General features: G+C 33.2%; 1 protein-coding gene across 1 annotated transcript in view; it reads left to right on the top strand.

Annotated features, from left to right (window-relative positions):
* Positions 1-22,311, top strand: part of LOC150092995 (tyrosine-protein phosphatase non-receptor type 9-like) — a 284,280-nt gene that overhangs the window by 58,998 nt on the left and 202,971 nt on the right. The window contains exon 5 of the mRNA XM_090413471.1: positions 16,182-16,271. Coding sequence (XP_090269597.1) covers positions 16,182-16,271 — 90 coding nt within the window. The remainder of the gene's footprint in view (positions 1-16,181; positions 16,272-22,311) is intronic.

Below are 22,311 nucleotides of genomic sequence, written 5' to 3' on the forward strand. Positions count from 1 at the left end.
TCATTTCCTGAATATAACATTTTGTATTTATTGCTCAGAAAGATCTCACCAGTTTTTGTCTTTTTTGTTTCAGTCACTCCTATTATGTCGATCTGGTACTTATCTAATTCTTTAGCTAGCTCCATTTCTTTGCCATTCAGGCTTCTTATGTTGATAGTACTGATCTTTAACTCTGGTGATGTTGAGTTGGGGTGTGCTTTCAGATTTGTTCCAGTAGCTGACTTTTCGCTGTTCACCCTGATTCCCTGGTGAAAACAACGAGGGCCTTGTTTAACCGGGCGAAGCCCCAGCCGGCATGAAATTTTGTCATGTTGTACCATCATTTTCTATATTGCTTTAAGCCAATAAGAATACAATTTGGTCGGCTAAATCCCAAATTGTCAGCCCATCCTCATTCGTTCAGTATCCAGGTAGATACCCAACAGGGTGCACCACGAGAAGGTGAGAATTGGACATTAGATCAGAAGCCCTGGTCGGTTCTCTGCATTCCTTTAAAAGCTATGTGGATGTCTCCTCTCAGTTATCCTATCAGTTTGACCCTTAAGCACCTGTATAAAGTTTGTTGTTGCTGGACAAATTAACATCTGCCTTGAAGGACATCTGTTAACATCTATGATCCTCTGGATGGCAAGTTAGGACTGGTAGACCATGCTTTAGACACTCTTTCACACAGGATTAAATGGTAATGATGACACCTGTGCTACATAGAATTACTATTGATCTGAGAAACTTTTCTGGAATCAGCATCAACTACTAAACACTCTTCTCACCTAAACATGTATGGCTGCATTAATTTGCCATAGATTAGGAGATGTTCACATGAAGATCACATTTAGCCAGTGTGGTAGCCTTGGTGGGATCTTAGTTCCTTTTCAGTTACACTTGAATTGTTACAACATTCTAATTGAGTGCTTTTTGTGTTTTAACTATAGTTGTAATTTGTGCTTTAATGATGCTTTCTGGAAGTGCAGTGGAATTCTCTCTTCATAACTGTCTTAAAATTGGAAAAAAATAAGTAAGCATAATACTAGAAATAAATGAAACGGATAACTTATGTTAAATAAATTTTTAATGGCAGAATTTTCTTATGTTGAATGCATTTTCACTACATTTAAAAAAAAAATGGAACAGCATGATGTGCAATTAGCAGCCAACCAATTCCTAATTTTTTTAAAAAAAAAAAGAATAAACTAGGAGAATTTTATCGAAAAAGTACCATTTTCCATGAGTGAGAGAAATATCAGATCTATTTAAATTGGGAATATAACATTTCATTAAATTGTAATATATATTGATCTTTAATTGATCATAATTTATAAACATCTAATACCAACAAGTTTCGCCAACTGGGCTGTCCCGCTTCTTCAGGGCTTATAACAGTGCAGCTAAATGCAGAATCCTATGGAATACGACAAGTTGTTCCATAAGGAATCTATTCTTATGGAAATCTTGATAAGGAAACTTGTAAAATGTTATTACATTGTCAAAACTTAGATGGCCTGCATTTTATCTTCTTTATGGAAGATTGTGCTTTTTCATTCTAACTAACCTTTCTTAATTTATTTATTATTTATTTTTTAATAACTTTTCCAAACTCAGTTGGAAGAAGAAGAAGAGGAAGAATAAACTCAGCATCAGAAGAATTGAAGATAGGAACCATCAATATAAGAAGTATTAATGAAAAGAAATCAAACTTGCAGAAGAATTGGAAAAGTACCATGTGGACATAATTGGCATTACTGAGACAAAGAAGACACAAATAAGTGAAATCTCACTAAACAATAAGTATAGGATGTTATGTTCAGACAATAATGATCAAGGAAAGGGAGTAGCAGTAGTATTCAACACCAAACACGAAGATAAACTTCTTGATTAGAAGGCATTTTCAAGTAGAGCAACATGGGCACACTTCAAAATAGGGAAATGGATAGTGAAACCTATTTGTGCCTATGGTCCCACTGAAGGTTCTTCTAAGGAAGAAGTGGAAGAATTTTTTGTCATTAGAACAGGTAGCTTACATAATGAAAATGGAAAAAGTGGTCCTTGTTGGCAATCTAAACACTAGAGTAGGAAATGAATTCCACCAGGCATATAGGAATGTTTGGGCAAAATTTAGAGAAAACAGCAAAGCTAATGCTTTTGCTGGATTTCTGCTCAGGACACTGATGGTCATCACTAACATTATGTTCCAACATAAATGTGCACAAGTTCACATGGAGAGAAAATAGAGACAAGAAATAAGAAGCCTATTGGCTACATCATTATTGGTAGTGATATCATAATGCTCGTTCAGCGTACAGAGGATTTGAAATTGGAAGTGATCATTATTTAGTACTAAGCATTATAAAAACTGTTATATACTGTTCTTTACATTGAAAAGAACAGTATGTAAGAAAGTTGAAAAGAATTAAAGTTGAGCAGCTTTTACAGGTAAACTGTAGACTCAACTATACAAACATTACTGAAGAAAATTTCAAGCAGTTTAAAAATAAGAACCAAACCTGGGAATCTCAGTGGGAAATGCTGAAGAAGACATTGATTCAGCTACAGAAGTATGTGGCCAAGTTGTCTGTAAGGATAGAAAAATAAGTACCCCCATGGGGGACACAAGAAGTTAAAGAAGCAGTTCTGGAAAAGAAGACAAAATACTAAAAGTTCCTAGCAAATAGTTGGCAGATATCCTAAAAGAATACAGAGAAAAATGTAAGAGAGCTAAGTTATGTGTAAAAGTGGCTAAACAAAAGTCATAGGAAAACTTTGTATTTATTTTTTCTCTTCTTACCAATCAGAAAATAAAGAATGTAAGTAGAAAATAATCAGGAAGACGGCACAATGTTCTTGAGGCTATTGAAAAAACTTAGAAATGGAGGAAAGCGTACTGTAAAAGGAATCATAGATGATAAAGGTGACATGCAAACTGAAGATAAGGATATCCTAGATGTCTGGAGTAATTACTTTGAAAGACCTGTTAAACATGACCATACTAGAAAATTTTCAAAAGGATGCAAAGAGGTGTATATCTTAATACTTGAGGTAGAAAAAACCATCAGAAACTTGAAATGCAGAAAGGTAACTGGAGTAGATGATATTCAACCAGAAATGCTTAATTATGGAGGTATAAAAGTTTTGCAGTGGCCACACTGCATAATTCAGAGAGCTTGAATTCCAGATGATTGAAGTAGAGTTCTAATAGTTCTCATCTATATAAAAAAAAAAAAAAAATCTATATTATAAAAATTATATTAAAAAAAGGGGGAATAAAGCTCAATTGAGAATTACAGAGGAATTTCTCTACTAAGTGTTCCGGGTAAGATTTATGCAAGCATACTTCAAAAGAGGTTGAGAAAGATTGTGGAAGAGAAACTTGCAGAACAAGCTGGGTTCATTCCAGATAAAGGTTGTCAAGATCAGATTTTCACTTTATGACAAATATTTGAGAAATCATGGGAATATGACAAGAATCTGTACTTTAGCTTTGCAGATCTGGAAAAGACATATGAGCCAAGGTGTCCCTTGAAAAAAGTTTTTCAAAACACAATTATATGAAGTAAATAGAACATTATATAGAGCAGTGCATAGTATATATTTAAGTTGTAAGTCAGCAGTTAGAACTGAAGGAAATACAGGAAGATGGTTTAATGTTAAATCTGGTGTCAGACAAGGATGTACATTATCCCCTCTGTTATTCATTATCTACGAGGGTGGTCTGAAAAGTTCTCGGCCTAACAATGTAAAAATAAATTTATAATTTCAAAATTATTTTTATTTTTCAACATAACCTCCCTTAAGACTAATACATTTATTCCAGTGCCATTATCCTGTCCCTGTAGTGGTTCTCAGTAAGATCTGCAAAATACCCCTCTATAACTGCAATCAGCTCTTGATTCAAAGAAAAACGCAGACCAGCGAGGAAGAGTTATAGTTTTGGGAAGAGAGAGAAGTCAGAGGGAGCCAAATCTGGGGAACAGGGTGGATGTTCCAACAATTCATAGTGTAGATCCCTTAATTTTCCCATTGCCAAAACACCTTTGTGGGCAGGTGCATTGTCCTGATGAAAGATGATTTTTTTCTTCTGAAAACCAGGTCTTTTCTCATGAATTTTTTCATCTAGTCTGGTTAAAAGATCAGAATAATATTCCCCGGTTATTGTTTTACCCTTTTCAAGATAATTAATAAACACAATGCTTTTAGCATCATAAAACACTGATGCCATGACCTTTCCTGCTGATGAACCGACTTTGTCTTCTTTGACGCTGGACAACCAGCTTTTGTCAACTGTTTGGATTCTGGTGTGTAATGGTGAATCCAACTCTCATCCATAGTAATAAATCGACACACAAAATCAGTTTTATTCTTGTTAAAATGTTCCAAGCACTGTTCAGAGATTTTCATGTGAGTTCGTTTTTGATCTGCTGTGAGCAAGCGTGGCACCCATCTTGCACAAAGCTTTTTCATTTGCAATTCTTCATGCAAAATATAGCCTACATGTTCTTTTGAAATGCCTATAGTCTCAGCAATTTTATGCACTTTGACTGACCAGTCATCCAGTACCATGTCATGCACTTGATCAATGATTTCTAGTGTTGTTACACTTTTTTGGACATCCTTCATGTGGATTATCTTCAAGGCTGGTATGGCCACGTTTAAACTTGGCAGCTCATTTCTTAATTGTCAAAAATGAAAGTGCCCATAAACTTTTATGAATTTCTTTCATCGTTAAACCTTCTTTTCCAAAGAATTTTATAACCACACGATACTCAATTTTATCCATTTCAAGTTACAGACAACACTTTTGCTTCAGATAGCTGTATAAAATAAACTACTTGATAGAATGACTTGCAAATTCACATGGATGCTTATGACAGATGTACCAACTTAGAAAAAAAAGATCTTGCTGATAGTGTTGCCATCTATGGTGGAGGCCGAAAACTTTTCAGACCACCCTCGTATATGGATCGCGTTATGAAAGAAAGTGGCATTAGGCTAGATATTAGAATTGGAGATGTCAAACTTTGCTGTTTGATCAAGTCTTGTTTGATCTAGTGCAAGTCTCCAGAATTCTCTAATTAAATTGAATTACAGCTGTAACAAATTTTGCTTGAAAATTAGCAATAGAAAGATCAAAACTGTGAAAATAGGCAGAAACATTTAACAAATCAACTGCATTCTGACTGGAGAGCCTATAGAGCAAGTTAAATATTTCAGCTATTTAGGCACAGTGTTTTTTTTTTATTATTATCGTATGATATTATTACACCAGATCATAGAGGGTCAAATTCATGTATTTTATACAGCACCTATTCTGGGTTGTTATAAAGTTCACATTTAGAAATATTTATACAATTTTGCAAATGCATTGGCGATGCTTCCTCGATGTTACAGATTTTGCAGATGAGGAAGACTTGTATGCCATTGCTAAAGTTGATTGGTCTTGAGGCGAGAGATCATCGTAGTGGCACAGCGATTAAACTTGAAGTTGATGGTAGCTCCTGGCTTTTCTGCTGAATACCAGTGGTGAGTAATTTCCTGGAGAATCGTTCTTTTTATGTTTTTTTTTTTTTTTTTTGAGTGATTTTAAAAAGATAGAAATCTGTGGTATCACTTAATGTTGCAGCCATTTTTGCTATTTCATCTGCAGTTTCATTTTCCTTTAATCCCACATGGGATGGAATCCATTGGAAAATTATTTCAGAATCCTTATGTAGTTTGTTTATGTTTTTTGCTATCTCTTTAAGTATTTCTGATGTCTAGTGTAACAGTTCTTAATAGCCAACACCAAATGTTGCAGTGCTGTGTTAATGGCTATTAATTCTGCATGGTATGAGTTGCATCTAATACTGTTAGTTGTTTTTAGTTCTATATTTTGAGAGCATAGATGAGTACTCCACTCCCAGAATTGCCATTTGGATTTTTGGAGCCATCCGTGTAGATCTTTATTGAGTCAGGTCTACATTCCATTATTTTTGAAAGAGCAAGATTTCAGGGTTTTCTAGACTTTTTTCCTCATGTTTCCCTATTTCAAAATTGATAACTATATTTTTCCTGTCTTGATTTGAAGGAAATGCTGGGTAGTTGGCTATTTTATTTGGACAATTCAAGGGAATTTTATTTTCCATGATTTCATGCATTGCTGATTTTTGCTTTATTTTGTTTGTTAGTTGCCAATTTTTAAAAAGTTCACTTTTTCTATGATGTGCAAGGTTGGCTCTTTTTTCTACAAATTTAGTAAGATTTTCTTGCCACCTAATTTTTAAAGGAACAAGGTTGGGATTCGAATTCTGCTATTTTTCCAGGAGTTGTATTCCTTAGTCCACATATGATTCTAGCTGCATTTTTCTGAATTTTTATAAGCTTGTCTAAACTGGTTTGTGATGTTTGCATCCCCAGCTCCCCACTCTTTACCTGAGGTACTTTTCATGATATTTAGTCTTCATTTTGCTCTGACTGCAACATTGTTATTATGTTTATTGAAGCTTACTGATGGATCTAGAGTAACTCCAAGGTATTTGGAGTTTTCATTAAATGCAATTAGTTGACTGTTTAGCTTAATCTCTAGTCTCCACTTTCTGAGGCAGTTATTAATGGTAAATACACAAATTTCTGATTTAGTAGGGTTAATTTTGATTTTTTGGTTTTCACAGTGGCAGCTCGTGGCTTGAAATCATGGGGATGCTGCAACTTACACACTATAAGTGCAGTGTATACGTGTTTGAATAAAATATCAAAATTATGGTAAAAATTTAAAAAAAAATTAAACATGAAAAAATATTGCTTATTATCGATAAAATTATACAGTTTAGTATAATTCAAAATTACTTAAAAATAAAATCCATTATCATAACCTCAATAATGTTCTAAAATAAAAACTATAACAAATGTTGTCTTTAATTGTAATGTCCAAATATTTAAAGAGACAGAGTAAACACGCTAACACTACGAACACTCTACTACTGGCATAAACCGCATATAAACAACAGTGGAACTGTGCGACAGACAGTGCTGCATTATGCTAATAGCTCGCATCTCACTATGACGTGCATATGCTTGCAACGGGATATTGCGCATAGCAATATGACACTGTGGTAAACACAGTGCTGCTAGCATCCTTCACCTTCCTAAGTGCTATAAGATGGATTTTTATTATTTTTTATACAAAATAAGAGAATTGTATAGGATTGTTGATGATAAAATTAAATATTACAAGCAAATATAAATAAATTAATAAATATATTTATATATCAAGAAAAATTGGGGTGCTGTAGTTCCACAATGCCTGTGCACTCGCTGCCCCTGTTTTCACAGTATGTAGATAAACTTTCATTTGTTTTGTTTAAGTGACCTTCTGTTGTTTTTAGGTTGTTGTGATCTGAGAATAGGACCAAATCATCAGCAAACATAGCTATCTTTGTTTCTCTATTTATATTTTTATCTAAGTTGTTTAAGTAGATGGATAAAAGGAGTGATTTCAAAATGTTGCCTTGAGGGAGTCCCTGTCTTATTTTCACTTTCTTGGAAAAGGTATTATTTATTCTAACTCGAATTGTTCTATTTCTTAGAAAGTTGTAAATCTAATTTAGAACTTTTCCTTCTATTCCAATATGACAAAGTTTGGAAAAGAGTTTCTGCCTCCACACCTTGTCAAAGGCATTGCTAAAATCTATAAAAGTTGCAATGTTGGATTTGGTAGGTTTGGTCTGGAAGTTATCTTGAATTGTCTGAGTTAAGTAGAAAAGTTGATCAGTTGTTATGTGATTTCTTCTAAAGGCAGCCTGAAAATGTGGTAGTGTACTATTTTTGTTTAGATAGTAATTCAAACATTGGATATAATTTTTTCCATCAATTTGCCTGGAATTGAAGTCAGTGAAATTGGTTTATAACTTCCTGGTTGGTCTCGAGGTTTGTTAGGCTTTAAGATTGGTATGATTGTGGCTGTCTTCCAGTCTTTTAGAGCTTTTCCTTGTTTTAGGCTATTATTGTATAGGCAAAGTATCCAATCTAGGGCTAGGGAAGGAAGATGTTTAATCATAATTCCTTGTATGTTATTTGATCCACATGATTTATTTATATCTAGTCTCTCCAAGCCATCTCTCAATTCAGAGATTGTAAATGGATCCCAGAATAATTTGATTTTATATTTTGCGGAATTTGCACCGTTTTTCTGCTGTCGAGTCTGTTTTGATATTTGATGATCTTTCCTAGTATTCATCTCTAGTTTGCTTATATTTTGAAAATGAAAGGCCAAGGTATTTGCGATCTCCCTGTCTCCAATTTTGATATTTCCATCTGGATCTTTTAACATGTTAGTCTCACTTTCCTTTGGTAGTTCTCTTTGTAAATTAGCAATCAGTTTCCAAAGTTTGGTATCTGAAGGTTTGGATTTAAGTTGTGGCAAAATTCTTGCCACCTTGTTCTTTCTGGATCTTGATCCTGGTTTCTGAGAGCTTCCAAATTTTAAGATGTTAAATGATTCATTTCATTTAGTTATTTTACTGGCAAGTTCCTGGTGAACCTTTGTGTAGTCTGAAATAACTTTTCTATGGTGTTTAGTGAAGATGGCAAGTTAAATCTAGAAATAGACAACAGAATAAGCAGAGCTGGTATGTTGGTATACAAGACATTGTTCAAACCAATTTTAAGTTATGGATCTGAGAGCTGGGTTAGAAATAAATCTCTTTATCAAACGGATATGAGCGTTCTGAAAAAAATTAGAGGAGTGATCAGATGCCATCAATGGCAGAATTATATTAAAAATGAAGACATTAGAAAGGAACTTATTGTTAGCACTCAAGAATATGTAAGCAGAGCTAACCTAAGGTGGTATGGCCAATTAAATAGAATGGGTGAGGATAGGTTAGCAAAAGAGGCATTTGTTGCCTCTTTGAAAATTCTTGAATGGTAATCTTCCTCTATGTAAGGGGAACAGTTTTTGTCCCACTCGATGACATGGTTAGTTGTAGAGAAATGAGACGATAGGCCAGAAATGTCCTGTCTGTTGTTTTTGACATAGCCACTGTGCTCCTTTTTCCTGATTTCGAGGCTTCTCGAAGTCTGTCCGATGTAACTAGAGCCACATGAGCATGGAATATTATAAACTCCAGCATATTTGTAGAAAGGATGGTTGTCTTTTGGAGATCTTAGTAGTTTACTAATAGATTCTATTGGTTTGAATGTTACTCTTATTTTATGTTGTTTGAGGAGATCGGCAAGCTTGTTGGAGATGAAGATTACCATTCAAGAATTTTCAAAGCGGCAGCCACAGTCACCTGTTCTACTGTCAACCTTAACAGAAATCAAGGCCTAATACTCCCAGAGATATGGAAAACTCTAATCAGAACCTTAAAAACGGAAGAAATGAACTTTAATACAAACTACAGAAAGTTCCTCAGCAACAGCTAGCTGATCTCGTACACGCGATACGTGTTTCACTCACGTTCGATACTATTTTATTTGTAATTATTCTAGTCAGTTTTTTACAGTTATTCTTGTCAGTTTGCAGTTACGCATAATTGTGAGATTGTTTAAACCTCTATGTAAGCCCTGAAGATGCCAACAGCTAAGTGTGGCGAAACTAGTTGGTTCAGTTAATAAAATTGATCAACACTTGATCGGTAAACCAAAAAATATTATTATTTCAATTCAAATAATTGGTAGTCCCAATATTTGGAATAGTAATTTTGAGATTGACAGGGAAAAAAACATTGAAAAGCCTCACCATAAAATAGTGTTATCTTGTAACATCTTTCTCAGCCACATAAATCTTCTGAAAAGGCTGATAACTTATAAAAAATAAATGAAAAAAAGTGATCACTCCAGTAAGTCTCGTTTAAATTTCAATTTCCCTTTTCCTGATGTAGAAAATTCACTTTTCCTGAATTTTCTACATCAGGAAAAGGTATCACTTATGCAAGTGATATCTTATAGTGGTTTTCTGATGAAAATCTGATTGCTTCCTCTTTCAGTTACATATTGGTTCTAACTGAACAGTGTGGGCATAGTTAGCAAAGAGAGTCCTTAGTAAGGTAGTAAGTAATTATTTTGATAGCAGGCATATCATATAATGCTTGCAAATAAGTATTGACTTGACTATGGTGGTTTCTGGCCTCTGAAATATGGCATATGAATGAGATTGAGGGAATGCCATTTGCTGAATCTCGTGAATAGCAGAAGAGGAGGATCTAATTGAGACTTTTATAAGTTGGTAAGGAATTATTATCGGATTGATGTGGAAGAGATTTTTCATAGAATGGAGTAGGCAAGGATAGAACAAAAAATTTTTTGTTCTATCCTTGACTTGACTTGACTATGGTGGTTTCTGGCCTCTGAAATATGGCATATGAATGAGATTGAGGGAATGCCATTTGCTGAATCTCGTGAATAGCAGAAGAGGAGGATCTAATTGAGACTTTTATAAGTTGGTAAGGAATTATTATCGGATTGATGTGGAAGAGATTTTTCATAGAATGGAGTAGGCAAGGATAGAACAAGATATCATTCCTGGAAGCTGAATAAGGAAGGTGTGAGCAAGGGGGGGGGGTTAAGGAGCAAGTTCTTTATTTGGAGAATGGCTGATGAGTGAAATGCATTGTCTAAGAGTGGTGAGCATAGAAACAAATGACTTTGAGGCACAGTTCAGCGATCTTTTTTTGTATGTGATAGTGAGGACCATCCATGGCAAGTCTTTTGATTCCATTGAGATGTATTGTTAATAATAATAATGTGTAATAAGAAAAACATGTGAAAAATTATATTTTCCACTATTATTTTACACACCTACCTGAAAAATCTTTCTCCTTGAATATAATTATACAATTATAAGTTTTGGCTGTAATATTGATAAATGAATGAACCTAGTCATTTTTTATTATTATCTAAAAGTAGCTAATTTTGTCTTGCTCAAGAAATGCCTAGAAAGTTTCTCATGTTATAGGATTAGAATATAGGTCATTGTTCCTCAAAGATCACATAGCCAGGTTTAATGAGTAGGTAGTGGCTCTAAACTGCTGAGTGTAGTTCAAATCTCACTTTGGTATTGGATGTTTATGAATGCCTTTAGATGGTAGATGATTTTCATTGCCCAGTGTAGGACCACCACTGCTCTACTTAATAGAGACTTGAAATAGCTTGAAAAATCCCCATATTTGGTTTTAGGTTGGGATTTCCAGATTACCTAACCTTTAGCCCATTCAATACTGACATCCTTTCATGAATGGAATTCACATAAAAAGATGACAGACTGTTATGTTACAGAGGTGTCTGTGGTGTAGTATAATTGGATTAAATTCTATGAATTATTTTAGTTGCATCCATATTGTGTACTTGCATATTTTATTATTTTCTGTTTTTATATCTTAAGATTTTAAATGAGATTGAGTCAAAATAAATTCCATAAGTTTTATTTAAAAATAGTGTGAAAAGTGAGTATATTCCCATCTGTAGCTTGAGGGGGACAAGTGGAGAAATAACAGTAGTGAGCCAGGCCATAGTAGCCTGCCAAGGTAGGAACTCCATAGCACATTGAGTTCCAATGGAATATCCTTTTTATGTATTTTTGGTGCACCATAAATTCTTGGGCCCAATGGATGTTTTGATTATAAAGATTTTTTAAATTCTTCTGGCCAATTAGGTAACTTTTTTGATCAAGTCATTGGTTTTATTATGTTTAAAATGAACAGCCTATTAGAAGATTCCAGTACCTTTAGTATTGCAAGAGTGATGTAAACAATTGTCCTTCATTAGCATCAGGATTCAAATCCTGTTTTGGATTTGACAAACTGAAGTGAGATGTTATCACATGGAGATGGCAGGATTTTTTCCTCTTAAAATTGAGTTTTTTTTTTTCACCTCAAAACATGATTTTGTAACAGGAACTGTCTTAGAAGAGTGAAAAGAAGGAAAAATATTGCCACTGCATAGGGGAGAATCGATGTCACATAGGTTTCTATGAGAAGTTTTCAGTATTGGGACCACAGGAGTTTATTAAAAATAAGCTATTAAAACCGAACAAGTTTCATACGTTGTAAGACTTACCATCATCAGGGGTAGTGGTACGTGAAAGTTTTATGCAACAAAAGCTTATTAACAATTAATTACACATATTAGATTTTTGATAACTTCACATCTGTTAAATATAATTGATAAACCAGAATACAAATGGTAAATTCATTACTGTATGTATGTTGGAACATTGCTAGTTGCTGCTATCACACGTGCTATATCCTAGGTCCATGACAGTTACATTTTTGATGAAAGCAGACCACACTTGAAGTAAAATTAAGCCTTGATTTTTATTGCATTGTGTTGGGATCCTAAGCATTTGTGAGGCTTCTTTAAATTTTCTTGTAAAGCAGTTATTATCAATATATGACATTTTTGTTTGTTGCTAGAGTACTTGATGGCCAGTAGTGTGGAATTGGTTGTGTGGAATGTCAGGCCTGATTTATGCTCTCTCTTCTTTTTTCGACGTCTTCAGAAAGGTAAAAAAAAAGCCACTTTTATGCTGTACTCACAGAGCAATGCAGCCACTTTGTGACATTCTTGATGTAAGGCAGCATGATTGCATTCTTGAAATCTTGTTTAAGGGAGTTGCTGATGTATTAAGAATTTTTCTGATCGTCTTGGGTTCAAAACCATCAAGTGTAAGGTTCTGTTTCAGGTAGTGCTGTTCTTCATTCCTTTTAATTGACATGCTTGATATATTTTATGCCCTGTCTTGTAAAGTTTTAATTATGCCTATCTTTTGCAATGGATGATGGTGTGAAGCGGCATTTAAAATCTTCCCATTGTGGTGGGTTTCTATATATGGAGAAGGATAACCTTTTTTCCTCTTCGTTTACTTCAAGGATATCAAGGAAAGGTAATTTTTTTATGCTGTTCTGGTTTCAGAGTGAATTTTATGTTGGGATGCAAGTTGTTCAGATAATCTTTGAAAGCAGTTAGCTCATCCACCATCCCCAACTAAATGATGAAAATATTGACATAACGTAAGCAAATTTTTGGTTTCTTTCTAGGTTTTTAATGCATTAGTTTCGAAATTTTCCATAAACAGGTTGACTAAGGCTGGAGAAGGGGGGGGGGCATGGCAAGTCCTTTTTTGTTCCCAATGTTTGTCTTGAAATATGAAAAAAGTGTTTTCCGTGTAGTGTGTGAATAATCCTACAGTATCCGGTGAGTAAAGATTTACAAGTAGGTCCACTGTGTCATTTCTGGTGCATTGGTGAAGAGACTGACTACATTGAAACTTGCTAAGATGTCTGAAGGTTCTATATTTATATTTTTTACCTTTTCAAATGAAATGTAAACTATTCTTTACAAATGATTCCGTTTTTTCTATGTGTGGGATAACAGGTTTGACAGATATTTCGCTAAGTTTGAGATTGGAGAATCTCTTCCATCTACAATTGGTCGTAATGGAATATCCTTTTTATGTATTTTTAGTGCGCCATAAATTCTTGGGCCCAATGGATGTTTTGATTATAAAGATTTTTTTAAATTCTACTGGCCAATTAGGTAATTTTTTTGATCAAGTCATTGGTTTTATTATGTTTAAAACAAACAGCCTATTAGAAGATTCCAGTACCTGTTCACCCTTAGACAGGGATCTCACATGGTATGCACATAATTTTCAATAAAACTTTCATGTACCACTACCCCTGATGATGTAAGTCTTACGACGTATGAAATTTGTCAAGTTTTAATTGCTTATTTTTAATAAACTCCTTATTTATATTATTATTATTATTATTGTGTGACACCTCCTGGGAGTCCAAGGCCTCATCCAGGAAGGGCACCCACTCCATAACTCTGTCTCCACCACTCAATCCAACTACAACAAACTGCAACTACACCAACACCATCTACTGCCCACCACCACTAGTATTTTCACAGACAATCACAACATCCATGCCCATGGTGGCAGGATTCGAAACCTGCAGCCTTTTGCTGGAGAGCAGATTATGCAAACCACTTGGCCAACCAGGCTGGCAAAACTTGCTAAGATGTCTGAAGGTTCTATATTTACATCTTTTACCTTTTCAAATGAAATGCAAACTATTCTTTACAAATTATGTGATCTCAATACCGAAAACTTCCCACAGAATCTATGTCAGTTGTCTAATTATAGGCCAGTTTGTATATTAAATGTTGTGATGAAGATGCTAGAGAGGCTGGTAAATATATAACAAAAACCCGAATCCAGGTTTTTATTATATATTTAACTGGATTGATGAGGATGGAAATCTTCTGAAAGAGCAGCATTTGGTTTGGTAAGGGGATGTCTTATTATAGTAACTTGGTCACTTTGTATAATGAGGTGAGTGTGTTGGACAGAGAAGATGTGATTTATCTGGACTTTGCTAAAGCATTTGATAGAATAGCACAATGATAAGCTACTGTTGAAATTAAGCATGATAGGGAGGGATAGTCAGTTTGTAGCTTGGTTACAGAGATGATTGACTGATGGGAGTCAGCAAGTTGTGTATGGAGATGCAGTGTCCCAAAAAAGGAAGGTGAAGAGTGGAATCACTGTTGTTTAGCTTATATATATATCAATGATATAGTTCATGGTGTGAAAAGAGATATTCAGTTTTTTGCTAATGATGCTAAATTACATATGGCAATGTCAAAAGTTCTGATATGATGTTTTACAAGAGGATTTGAATAGGTTGGTACTTTGGACTCCAGAATGGGGATGCCATTTCAGTGGTGGTAACCGTCAAATTATGCACTTTGGCCAGAGAAGATAGAATGAGGTTATCATATTGGAGGAACTTTGCTGTCAGGATCTTGCTTCAAGTTCAGAGGATATGACATGACAGAAAACTGCTGACATAATTGACATAATGCAAAAAAACTTTGACAATTAGATAAGGAGGTGATAGTTCCATATAAGGCACTAATTAGGCCTCTTTTGGATTTATGTACACAGATATTGTCACCTGGCTATATTGGTGATAAGGAAACATTGGAGAGAATGCAGAGATGAATAAGACTGTTTCATTACTGGAATGTTGAATATGAGGACAGATTGAGGAATGTGGCCTTGTAGAGCTTGGTAGATAGGATGATGAGAGGTGATACCATCAAGACAAATTGGTGAGAGGAACCTATTAGATATGTATAGAGGAATTATTGCACAGGGTAATGGGTGAATGATAGGCTATGGAAACCTCTAGTCATGTGAATAAGAAAGTGAAAAGGAGATTTTTTGCATTATGAGTGATGAATCTGATGCCACAGTGGTTGGTGACTTCTCCATTGTGGAATATTTTCAATACAAGGTATGATAGTTATTGTAGTCTGTGAGTATTTGACTTCCTGCGATGAGCCTTCAGACTCCATAGAGGCTTGGACATTATACTAATAAGTGAAAGTTCCATGTGCCTTCTTAACACTGCCACAGTTGATTTGAATGAGTTTGACTTAAATAAGCAATGAACAGTGTTTTTGTTCATGTGCTTTTCCATCTTTAGCAGCTGTAAGTTGCGGGAGACAGAACATGAATAGACAGATTGCTGATTCAAGCAAACTCATTCAAATCAAATTGATACATTGCTTTGGCATTTGCTAACCTATTGCAACCTTTGAAAGTGTATTGAAATTTACTGTATAACTAATGTGATGTGCACCTTATTTAACATTAAGTTCAGTACAATTGTCTAAAGACACAGTTATTTTTTATTTTGTGTTGAAACACACATAATTTTTATTTCAAAATATAAGCAGTAAATAAGTTTTTGATTGTATTCTTTGCATGGGATTTAATTATGAGCATACCTGTTGGTTAGTTAAATTTTTTTTCGGTAGACTTGCTACTGGAAGCAAAGGATTGCACTAATCAGCATTGTGGTTATGATGACAATCGCACTTTACTCCTCTAAGCCAGACTGAGCCAATGGTAATGATATGCCACTACAATACATAATGATAGTACATGATAGTTAAGCTTATGCACAGAATGCATAAGATTAATAATTATGCATATTTAGTAAGAAAAAACAAAACTATATTATGCTGTTTTTTCCTCACTGAAAAATGAGAAGATAAATTAAATAGACAATCATGAGATCTTCAGATTTATTTTATACACTACTGGTTAATTTAATTTCTGTTTCATTTATCACTTGGTTATGAATATTATCTGAAAGAGTAAGTTTATTTTCTAATTTTTTCTAAACAAATCTTAGGTAGCTAGGCGCAGAGAAGGTCTTGTAAGATTTGATCCAACTAGTGAACCTTTAAGAAAAGAGTTGGAATCTGGAAAATTTACAGTTTTGGTAAGTCCATATTGTCGTCTCAAAATTTGGGAGAGGTGCTTAAGATTACTGAGTGGGATGAGGTTTTAAATATTTTGGGTAGATTGTTTGAAAGATAATTCATTTTAAACGCTATTATTATGTGATATAGTAAGGTGTCTGTGTTAAAACAGAATGCATAGGTAGTTTTCTCCCTTGCTGGGATTATTCTTTATTAACTAAACATAAAACCATGTAACTATGTGCATGAAAATTGATAAATGAATATATTTTGTAATTAATATGGTGATGATAGAAGTATAAGATAAGAGTGGTGTGTATGTATTTTTTAAAGAAAAATTTTAACATAATAGGAGTTGATAACAGCTTAAGTTAGATGGAAGTACTGCAAGAAAGTATAATAGTAAGAGAGAGAGAGAGAGAGAGTATGAATCTTTTACTGATGTGCATAAAAGTAAAAATAATAATTACTATGCCTTCACTGCTGAATTATATGGAAATGTTATGGCTGTGGTGTATCATCCTAGTGATCTTGATTATAAATTAAGGATTCATCTAGTTTTATTATGACATTTTGATATAAAAGTGAAAAAAACAAAGAATAGGATCTTTCACATACCTGGGTTCAGGCATGTGAAAGAAACAATTTCATTTAAAACTAATAGAAGAGTATCATTATTTTCTGCTGAAGTTCTTCATAGATATGCACAAGATCATATCTATAAAACCATCCTATCTGTGAAAGATCAAAAATATATTCAAGAAGTCTTGAATATATATTCAAGATTTCTTGAATATATATTCAAAGAAAATACATGTTTTTTCTTAACCCCAAGGTTAGGAAAAAACATACCTAACCCCAAGGTTAGGTGGTTAGGTAAACAGGAAAAAATTATGAATGTTCCCTTCTACAAACTGTAAATTATGATTTCTGGGAAATGTTTATTGAATAGATTTATCATAATACTACCTCTGTCCTCTTATACAGCTTTCCTTGCAGTGTTCCACAAGGACTACCACCTCTATCTATTTGAGGGAGGAAAAACAATAAAAATTCTTTATTCTTACCCATATGTGATACAAATATGCTACAAGTTTTTCTTCTTGTATGAGATGAATATTAAAAATAAAAAAATCATCAGTCAGTTCCTGTTATTTATCCTTAAGAGAGGACCATTATATTATACTATTTTTATTACTCCTACCTAGGTCTTTCCAGCCAAAGGTCTTTGTTTATAGCAATTGAGTTAGACTCCATATATATATATATATATATATATATATATATATATATATATATATTTTTTTTTTTTTTTTTTTTTTTTGTATTTTATTCATTTTTTACATAATCCAGAACCCTTGCTCTAGAGATCAAACAGAAATTTTAAGCTACTTCAGGCCCACTGCAAGCAAGGTGGTGGTCTCACTGAGCAATGTGGTCATTTTGTTCATGTTTTTACCATCAGGTCATTTTATGTATTTCTTCATGCTTAAATAAACTTGCTCCTATTATAGGAATATTCATTTTACAAAAACTACCAGTAAATCACCATTCTGATTTCTTTGACCACACATATTATATACTGCTCTCTCATCTTCATTATTGATTTTTTTTTTGTTTTTGGCATTGATATCACCCATAAAAAATAGTTGTTACTGTAAATTTCTGCCATATTTCATAAAAGACCTATTTTTCTTCATGACCTTGTTATTTGTTGGTCCATAAATCTGTATGATGATTGATTCAATATTTTGATGTAATTTAGCCATTATTATCTGATCACTTACAGACTTCCAGTCCAAGCTTTTACTTGTCACTTAATTTGGTTAACCTATTCCTAACTCTCACTTTTCTAAAGCTTGTATCATCTAATTTCCTTAATGGTTTGTGTCTTTTCTATTTGGAAGAACATAATTCTAACATTCTATTGCAGTTAGTTTCTTGTTTAGGTGAAAGTAATGACCTCACCCATGCATTATCTTCTTGTCTTAAACAGAATCATCTGGAATCTTGAACATATATTTCACACCTAGTGAACTGGACTGCTTGGATTCTTGGTTTTGTCTATATAGGTGAATAATAGTAGAGGTAACATATATGACTTTGTCTTTTGCCTGAGTGAGCATGAAACTATGTTTACACTTAACTTCTGCTTTATTTCTAACATATTTTAATTCTGACTGATGACTTAAGTATAAGCTGTTATAGTATTTTGAAAAGTTTTTCCCTTCATATCCATTCTCCAAATCTAGAGAACTTTAGTACTGATCTTTATAAATGTTTTTTTTTCAACTGTTTCTTTTAAAAGTAAAAATCTGGTGGTGATGTCCATATTTATCCTTAACCTAATTTTTTATTCTCCCAGATTCTTTTCAGTCATTTTTCTTAGTCTCTTTTTGACTATATTTGCATAAATTTTATCGGGAACACTGAATAAGAAAATTTCTTTTTAATATTTATTTTTCTTTTTATAATTGTGCCAGTAGCCCTAACTCCAGTTATCTGGAATTTGACCTTCTGAATTATGCAAATAAATAAATAAATAATAATAATATCTTTATGTAGATGAATTTACTCCTAAATAACAAATCTTCATGACTCTAACTAAATTAATTGAATAATTGCTCTAAAAGCTTGGAAAAATCAGCAATAAAAAGACAAAAATTCTGAAAATAGGCAGGAATATGAAAAATATCAACCTCTATTCTCACTGGAGAATCTGTTGAATAGTAAACTGTTTTAGCTATTTAGATAGTACAATTTCTAGCCAAAATGGCAAACTAAATATGGAAATTAGCAATAGAGTAATCAAAATGGGTGAGAATCCAATTAAATAAATTTATATAGAATACAAGAAAAATTAGCTAAAATGTTAATCTAGCAGAATACAAGCCAAAGATTCAATGGATCTGAAAATTTGATTAGGTATATGACAGTTTATTGAATACTAGAGAACATAGTTATTCTAGATCTGAAGGAAATTAGGAGAGTAAAACAGATGGCATCAGTGACAATCATATTAAAAATGAAGATATTAGAAAGTAATCCGAGATCATTACTATTGAAGAACGTGTGAGAGTAGATTCTGTTTAAGCAACCATATGCTTAATCTAAGGTGTATGATTTCTTAAACAGAATGTGAAAATTACAATAGTGGACAAATGACAGTTTGTCAGATTAATTTTAAAGGATTTTGTTGATAGGAAGATAATTAAGTTTACATTATTATTATGTAGTATTGTCATAATCTCCTGAGGGTATATATCTGGAAATGATGAATTATTCAGTAGAGCTACAGTAAAATTTTTATACAGTAGAAATTGAAAATTTAAAAATGTAACATTATATTTCTGTCGAACAGCCAAATCGGCAATTTCTTACTTTTTTTTTTTATTCTTTTATTAAAATATAAAATTTATTTTAATTTATATATACTGCATATTATTCAGGATAATTATAGAATATCAGTTGAAAAAATATGGAATGGTTGAGCTAGACAATAGGCAACTCAAATTTTATTTTTGTTTAATCTGATGCATAGTCCATAAGAAGTTTGGAAGTTGTCTCCTGTATTCACTTCTTTGACTGAATCAAAAATGACTCAACATGCTTTATAAATTTCAATTGTTTTTTTTTTTGTATAAAACTAGTATTTGTAAACTGTCTCAGTGGCATAGAAAATGACGAAGGTAATGTTATTTCAAATATTGGTGAAATATATATGTATACCTAGTAAAAATTAAGATTATGGCATACTTCATAATCTACAAATGCAACATAAGAAAAAAGAAACCAAAGGTAGTTGATAAAATCATTAGGTTGCACTCCTCCAGTTTTGTTAATTGTATGAAAAACTGTAACCACTTATATTTTCTGCAATTGAAAATTTTTAAAATATAATCAAATGTTGCTTTGAAAAAGAGTTGGGAAGCATTTTACCTTTGAAAGAAAAATTGCATGTGTGTGTGTGTGTGTGTGTGTGTGTGTGTGTGTAAAAATTGTCAATTCATCGAACTTGCAATGATTTTACATACTGGTGTATCTACCTGAATGCTAAACTTGAGAGGTACAGTTTTTATTCTTATTTCCCTTCCATGGAACCATCAAAAATAAATCAAATAATAGATACTTTGTTGGTACTTTTATGGAATAATCCGATACTTTTTGAATTTCTTTTGTAAATGAAATAAATCCTATATGATATTTCACTTATTTCTATATCAAATGGTCTCTAATACATCAACAGGTTTTCAATGTATATTTTGCATAAAGCTTCTTATTCCATCTTTTTACTCCAAATGATTTAAAAGAAAAAAATAACAATAAATAAATAAAAAATAAATTAAAGGAATCTGAAGGCTTTTCTTAGAAATAACTTCAGAAACTGAAAGAAGGATTTTTTTTTTTCTTCCTTAAGGTAAAAGAATAGAAGAATAGGATTGTTGAATATTCTTAGAATAATTTTCCCTAAACTGTTATATCAAAATAGCTGTTGCTAGGAAATTGTATTGTATTTACTGCTACTGTATATCCTGTTAACAATGTTTTCCTCCTCCTTATAGCTGTGGTTTAAACAGTTAGTGCATGCACAATTTATCACTGTTAATACAATCATAAAGAACGTAGGACTTACATGAGATTTTTTTTATTTCATAGAATTTTCACTCATTTATCAAGGACATCATCAGTATAAAATTCAAATTAAAAAGCATAAATAACAAAACGAATATTCAATAGAGAATATGTGAACTACCTGTAAATGACAATCACATGGCCTCTAGTAAATTTTAGTTCCTAATGATATCTTTTTTTTAACTATATATATATAGATATAAGTATGTAGACTTTGCAGATTCGTGAGTATTGTGACTAAGACAGAACACCAAGATAAGATAACATTTATTTTAATTGACAACACAACGTTTCATCCTAATTGCACAGGATTTCTTCAGGTGTAAACATACAAACTAGTAGATAAAACAGTAAGGACTCACAAAAGCGACAACTATTATGTGGTTATACAGGATGTTCGGGATAAATTTGACATATTTATAATTAATTATATTTTTCCGTAAGTTACATGTATTAACACACACTTCTCTTCATTTAAAAGTTTGGACCCTTCTTCATTCATATACAAGATGTCAGAAAGGATGGATAGCTGGAACCCACCTGAATCATGGAAGAGAATAACTTGTATCATGATGATTCGTGCCCGCCATCAAAATAAGGATATTACGACTGCTGCCCAATGCTCCCTGAATACAGTAAAAACAATCAGGCATGAACTAGAGACTTGCAATGGTGACTACGAGGATGTAGCAAGAAGAAAGATCCCTAGCAGACGATCTGATTGCGTTCGTACAGCAGAATTCCTCGCAAATCTGCAGGAACAGGTGTTGAAGAACCCTGGCATTGGAATTCGGGCTTTGTTCGTGGAGTTGCTAACTGTAGTCAAGCCCTGGATAACAAGGGTAGCCAATGGTAGGCCGTATGTATGGCAGCAGGATTCGGCCCCTTGCCACACCTCTGGGAAAAGTCAAAAATGGTTGTCTGAAAATTTCTACGACTTCACCAGTCCAAATGTTTGGCCTCCAAACTCCCCAGACCTTAACCCCATGGATTATTTTGTATGGGGCGCAGTTGAAAAAGACACCAATCGCACTTCCAGTAATACAAAAGCCCAGTTAATGGATAAAATTAAAACAGTTTTTGCGGCCCTTCCCAGGGAGACTGTAGCATTAGCTTGTTCGAGGTTCCGAAGCAGAATTGAAGCTGTGATCGATGCTAATGGTGGTTATTTTGAGTAAATCTTGTTGATAGTATTGTAATTAACTCTGCCTGTAATGTTTTTTTGTCAATTCATTAAATTTAATAGATACAAAGAAGATTTTCTTTTTCCTTACGAAACTGTCAAATTTATCCCGAACACCCTGTAGAAGAGACTGATTTTATTTTAAAATATTTATATATTTAAATATATGTATTTGATTGCAACAGATTTACTCAGCTATATGACATAATTAAAGAAATTTAATGACTAGACTAAATAGATGTTGG

Source organism: Typopeltis vanoorti, chromosome 24 (assembly GCF_054136105.1).
Source record: "Typopeltis vanoorti isolate ZY-2024b chromosome 24, IOZ_Tvanoo_1.0, whole genome shotgun sequence".
NCBI lineage: Eukaryota > Metazoa > Arthropoda > Arachnida > Uropygi > Thelyphonidae > Typopeltis > Typopeltis vanoorti.